The 6,749-nt window shown below is 42.3% G+C and overlaps 1 protein-coding gene across 1 annotated transcript; it reads right to left on the bottom strand.

Annotated features, from left to right (window-relative positions):
* Positions 1–2,179: 2,179 nt before the first annotated feature.
* Positions 2,180–3,475, bottom strand: gcnt4a (glucosaminyl (N-acetyl) transferase 4a; the record flags this gene model as incomplete). The annotated part of the gene is made up of 1 exon (XM_080838740.1): positions 2,180–3,475. One exon carries the CDS (start codon positions 3,473–3,475, stop codon positions 2,180–2,182), a length of 1,296 nt encoding a protein of 431 aa, XP_080694866.1.
* Positions 3,476–6,749: the final 3,274 nt, after the last annotated feature.

Below are 6,749 nucleotides of genomic sequence, written 5' to 3' on the forward strand. Positions count from 1 at the left end.
AAATTACATCCCTATTGTAATATACTGCATAAACTTGCATCATAGTGGCCAAGTAAGCCATATGTTTCTACCACACCCTGGATCCTGTTGAGTTGGTCCGCTTGAAACATTAATGATAGTGATTATGAGTGGGGTAAGCTCTGAGGTTGGCCCCTCTGTGAAATGCGTGGCATCCATATAATAGGACATGCTTACTTTTACTGTCAGCACTGGGAAGGGGCACCATGGGGCAACAGCAATGTTCCTCCACAGTAAAGGTTCACCATCCATGTGTTGAGTGGGTTCTATGGTCCCACGCCATACAAATATCTGTTATGACCAGCAGCAAAAGTAAAACATGTTAGCGGTGCATATACCCTCTTTTAGTGGATGAATGCAAATTGATTTATTTCTGTTAGCAGCAAGTGGTAAGGAGCCATTAAACAGACTCAACATAGAACCATTAACCAAATGACAAGATGGTATGCTGACATTTGACTGAGGACATTTTACCACAGGATATGTGGATAACCGCACTGAGTGCAACTGTAAAATACCAATATATAAAAGGGGTGGGGTTCCAGCTTTACTCTGCAGTTATCTTCCCCTTAGTCCTGCTTGGCAACACAAGACACTGACTAATAGTAATGAACTGTGGTGCAATACCAGAGAAGAAGGAAGCAGATACGACTTATATCTGCCAATTAATGAAACAACATGATACAACCCACAGGGTCTGTGTCACTGATGTGCCAAGAGCATGACGCAGGGACTGGTTTGGTGTACTTCACCCCTACAGCTCCCAGGCCCTCGGGGGCTGATTTTGTCTTTATTTTCCCAAGCGAATCAATTAGAAGCCACTGCTACTTTTTTAGTTTTCTAGTAGAAGCATGTGGCTCCACTCCACAGCCAATTTCGTAAAAGGTTAAACTGTCTAACTCATGCACAGCTATTTACCACCTGCAGGTGGTCATATATCCAACTGGTCTCTGGGTTATACCCTTAACTGTCAATGGCCATTAGAAGAGTGCTTCTCACTTTACAAGTAGGTATACTGGGGACGCAGGGACAATGCTACTTCCCAGTCTGTCATTGAGAGTATCACCTTGTCATGGATACATTTCACTAAGTTGAATTGCATGTTGAAAATGTTTATTAAGACATAAATACCAAAATAAATATAATACACTGTGTTACAACAGAAATTCAAACTGTTGTAAATAGGTTGCAGAAGAAAATGATTGTCACAAGAAATTCATGAAATCTCTATTCAAGTGTACCAAAGAGTAGGCTCTGGTATTCCTTACCATCTTCTGAGATGCTGATATACAATCATAATGGTTTTCTCATAGAAATATCTTTACCCTGTATTTTTAAACACATCTCTTTCATTTTCTTTTCGGAGCCATCTGAAGACACGGTCTTCACCCAGCCAAGCTTCTGCATTTTGCAACAAAATTAAAGAGGTAGAAGAATTTCCCATGTTTAAAGTGGACCTATTATGCTTTTCCACTCCCCCCCCCCCACACACACCTTAAGTGTGTTATATTGCTTTTTGTGCATGTAAATGGTCTGCAAAGTCACAAAGCCCAAGGTGCATGCCTGAGGGGGGAACTATCCCCTGCAGAAACGCCTCATTGGAATCGAAGCCTTTTTCTGTGAAATGATGATGCAACCTCAAAACACAATCCTCATTGTTCAATAACGATGTAATTGTCTGCTGCGTAGCTGACCAATTAGAGCACACTGGGCTAATCTGGATTCGGGGGGGGGGGGGGGGGGGGGGGCAGAGGGTGAATAGAGATGTTCTGTATAAGAAAAATAGAGATCACAGAAGCATGAAAATCTATTCCAGTAGACCCCAAAAATGAAATCATGAACTTGAGCAAAAGAGGTCCCCTTTAAGAGTTTTTGCCATGTGCACTTATTCTTTTACCATGATAACATCTGTAACTAAACTGCAAGGCACAAGGGTTATTTTCTGGCAGAAACTGCTGACCATGCTGTGTTAGCTGTCAAAGCAGGGACATGGGCAGACAGTGACAGCAGAACGAGACTTCCAGTATTAAAAATGGCTGGTGAATTACATTGTAGTAAGTGGAGTAATTAAAAGTACATTGGTTTCAAAATCTCCAAAAAGAAAATTTGAGATATAAACATACCCCTTCACCCCATAGAAAATGTCTTCTGCTGAGTTTTGTTAAGACACTAGCTTTGCCCAGTGTTTTCGTTTTTCCTCAAGCTTCTCCTCCAGGCATTTGATGAGGACGGGATCCACTTTAGGGTCAAACTTATTGGCAAACCAGTGGCCGTAATTCAGGAGCCACCTCAGCTCTGCCGCCCCATAGATGCAAACACTCCGCATGTGAGTGCCAGTGCACGGGGGGTACAGGTTGCCTTCCAGGTAACTCCACTTCACCAGCCGCGTCTTGCTCATCAGGTCCGTCACGTCTGGCTGTGACCTGGGGATGGTCCCCGGTGCCTCTGGCACCCGCACTAGTGAGGCCCAGAAATGCTCATCTGGGGAGTAAGTGTCTGTTGACCACGCCAGGAAGTCCAGTGCTAGCTGGCTGGTCATGGCGTAGCTCACCAGGTCTCTGGACAGCACAAAGTAAGCGCTACCGATGAACATCTCGATGCCGTGGGGAGGGGGGTCTTTGGCACGTGAGGTCTTGACTGGGATCTTCTGATACTCATAAGGCATGTCCTTAAGCTCGTGCTGGAACTGGAAACGCTTCTTTTTCCCTTCGCTGGGCCGGCTCGTCTCCAGCATGTTTGCGCCGTTCAGCTTCTTCAGTTCTGACACGAGCTCATAATTAGACCTCAATGGGAAGTCTTGTCCACATAGATTGATGACATACTTCCACTGAACGTCTGAATGCAGCAGGTCTGACAGGCAGTTCAGGTCTGCCTTCAGTCTGGTCACATGAGCATATTGTACTGCCTCTAATTTACTGGCAATGAAGACATTTGGAAAACACTTCACGAGGCTCTTCACTGCAACGATGAAAGATTGGGAAGACTTTTGATCGTAATGGATACAGTAGATGTTATGGGGAGCATAGATAGCGCGGAGGATCCTCTCCACCATTGGCATATTCTTGTGCACTACTAAGGAGTAGGCAAGAGGGAACTGCCTCTCTTCCTCAGATGCAGTGATGTCATTGTAGCCCCTTGCCTCAATGTACTTCTGACAGTCTGCTGTTAACTTGACAATACTGTCATCTTCTAAGTCCACTATAACTTTTCGCCTTATTTCCAAAGACTTGCCAATCTCCACCGGATCCAGCTGGTATATGGCTGAGCAGTCAATGTCAGGTTTTTCAGCCTGGGTGTTAAAGGGGACTGAAGTGATTCCATATGGCTCAACGTAAAACGTGTTTTTTTCCACTACCTTGATGTGGACGAGCCAAAGTACGCACACAATCAGGATAAAGAAAGGAAAAATTGTGCGTTTTTTTTTCAACTTCTTTAGGAAAGACCATCTTCTTATCATTCTGGGGAAAGAGAAGAAATCATATGGGACAGATAAGTAGAGCACTTTTAAGACAGTACAACAACTATAATGCAGACTTCTTCATTCCAAACTATGTTGGACAAAATAATCTAAAAAAAATAAAAAAGTTACAAATTAATTATGAGTGGGCAGAAGTTCCAGTCAATGTTAACTCAAATTTCGTTATTCACTCAAGTCACCTATTTAAACATAGGTGAGGCCAACGCTTTTTACACTATATCAACCAACTAGAATCCAAAGGTCAGCATTAGTAGTCAATCATGAATTGTTTTTATGTTAACAGGGAAGTTGTAGAACACAATAAAGATGCTGCTTACCTTGCACCCTTAAACTGCCTGAAACTTTGTCACATGCCATTAAAAATGTGTGTCTTGCCTTCAGACAACCTGAGGATAGACAAACAGATCTCAGACTGGCTTTTCTTGACAACTTTTTTAATATGTTTTGTAAGTCGCACAATTGATGCGTTTTGACAGGAACACAAGTTGAATAAAAAGACAGGACAGAAACACAAGCGACATCAAGTAGAACGTGTTATATCAGGCACAGCAAGTGAAAAGCTGGCATTTTCACAACAAACGCTGTAAAGACAACTTGCGGAAAACCTCACCACTATCCCACTAATATATTGGTTTTGATATTGTATGGCTGTTTTCTGCAAGTTGTCTTTACATCGTTTGTTTTGCCGTGAAATTGAGTTAACCCCTTCAAACTGACACGCAATTGTCCACAGCCACCGTTACAACTGTCCCCGACACACGTTTAAATAGAAGAAAAGGCTAAACAAAAAGTGTAATTACTGTAACCGCTCTCCCCCTAGGTATCCGACTACATAAACATAACCAAATATGAAGGAAACAAAGCTTAAGACTTAAAACGGCTACTAGCCTACTTACAGACATCGCGTCCAGACTCATGACTAGATCCGCTCATGGGAGCAGCAGGCTGACGAACTATGTAATCGAAGTGGTAGGTAGTGACTTATGCAGAGGTAGGTGTGGCAAAGCGGCGAGCTGCAGTCTCAGCCTGACGAAGTCGAAGTGCGTCCTCTCCAGTTCTATCAGTTTATACTCAGTTTCCGAGAATGCTCAGCTCACTAGACCAGCCTAACGCACGGTAAAACTAGCGAATACACATTCCAATCGTTTTTTTTACTTTGAAAAAATATTATAATAGCACCTCACTCTCACGCGAGAAATAGAAATGTCTCATCACCTGACAGGTGTTGAAGCGCACTCAATCAAACTGTTACGTCTTTGTGGCCAAATGGCAGATGAATACAGATAATAACCAGGAGCTGTTTTTTTTTTTTTTTTTTTTAAATGATTACATTTTAATAGTTTTCAAACACAAGGCAAATCATCATAGATTTTATTTCATTTGTATCAATCTTGTCAGTGAAACTGAACACGTATCTGCCTTAAGAAGTAAATACAAATAAATACTAATACAATCTTGTCAGTACAACTGAACCCGTATCTGCCTTAAGAAGTGAATACAAATAAATACTAATAAATAATATAAAAAAGGGAAAAGTAGAAATCAGTTCTACAGAGATGCTGCTTCAAAGTCCCCAATCCTCACTCTTTATTAAAGACTCCCAATAATGGTTAATGATGTGTGTAGGTGCAAACTCATCATTGCATATCAGGTGGATGGACTTGATTTCCAGGAAACTCCTGCTTGTATTTTTCTTAATCTCTGTGTCAAAAACAAAAAGATGCAATGTTATCTTTCACACCGTTCTATACTGTTGTAAGTGGATACTAGTTGTTTGTTTACTCAAATGACATAAAAAGACAGTTGAGATTATGGGTTCTTCACTGATAGACCTTTTGGTTGTGTCTCAAGAGTTCCGGCATCGGCTCTACCTTGGTCATCAGCATTCAGAAGGTAAGCACTGAGAGACTTGGACCTGAAGGTTATCTGTTCACACCAAAAAAACACAAAGGACTCATCTTTTTAGTTTTTCTCCCTCCAAATTATATCTGATTTGTCTTAATGATGAATTATTTTCTCCATAATTTACTTATTTTAGAAAAGGACAACACTAACAGATAGATCCTCTACACAAACTATTTATGAGTCTCTTTTAAAGTAACACTATGCAACAAGAACAGAATTCCATATTGCTGCTTTAACTCATTTCTTGGCATGCAACTTCCATAAGGCTTTGATGTGATCTGTTCACTAAGACTGAGGTGGCTGTGGCCTAGCTGTTAGCATGGCTCTGCAGTGCACTTTTAAATAATTTATTTCCAAAAGCTCTTCTTTGCACTGTCTGCATAGACTCACACTGACAGCATCGCCTGGACTTGAAAAATTGCTACATCAAAGCACACTCTAGTGTTAACTGCAATACCCGTTTGCCTTCCACATGCCATTTTTAAGTATTCATTCAACTTTGAGAACACACACATTTAATTTACTAAATGACTACTTCCACAGCACACAGCATACATTTCATCTAACAAAAATATGTTAGGAGACAGATGTGGAATGAATAAATAACCTTTTTCCATGCATATGTTGAGGACACAGGAATCTTGTTCCCCAGAATGGACTCAACCCACTGCTCGGGGGTGAGAAAGTCTTTGCCATTTCTGTCTCTGATGGAGCCGTCGTGTAGGAGAGATGCTTGCTGGCAGGAGCCCTGGAAATGACATCACAAGTAAGGGTCTTGCACTTGGTCTTAAATAGGGTTCAAACGAGGACAGTCAGTGCATTAGGGCCTACTGCAGGAATATCTGATTTGGATATTTCCTTTACCTTTAGTTCGAACTCTAGTGCATTCTCTGCCGTTGTAAGGACTCCTTGTCTTATGAGGGACGCTAGCTGGTTGCTCTCCTCTTGCCTGCTCCCATCACATAGTGATGCACCACGGCCCTGTGCTTCTGATGGTCTGACTGACTGAATGTCACTGTTCACATCTTCAGTGTTGTGGTGGGGGTAAACTGGGGTCAAAGACCTGCCCTTGACATCTCCAGAATCTTCAGGGCCAGTGCTGGATTTCAAAGCGCTCCTCTTGGTCTTTGATGTTACTGATCTTTCTTCAGGACCACCACTTCTGCCTCCAGCATTGGGCACTACAGTCTCGTGGTGTGATGTGCTCACATTGCTCTGTGCGAGGGTCAGTGGGATTGCAGGGGGTTCCAAGTCAGTTAGGCTTGTTTGAGAAGGGGGAGATTGACGGGGGAGATGTTGAACTATGTAACAGGGAGATGTTGAGATGATGTTAAGGCTGGAAACGGGC

The sequence above is a fragment of the Sprattus sprattus genome (assembly GCF_963457725.1).
Source record: "Sprattus sprattus genome assembly, chromosome: 5".
NCBI lineage: Eukaryota > Metazoa > Chordata > Actinopteri > Clupeiformes > Clupeidae > Sprattus > Sprattus sprattus.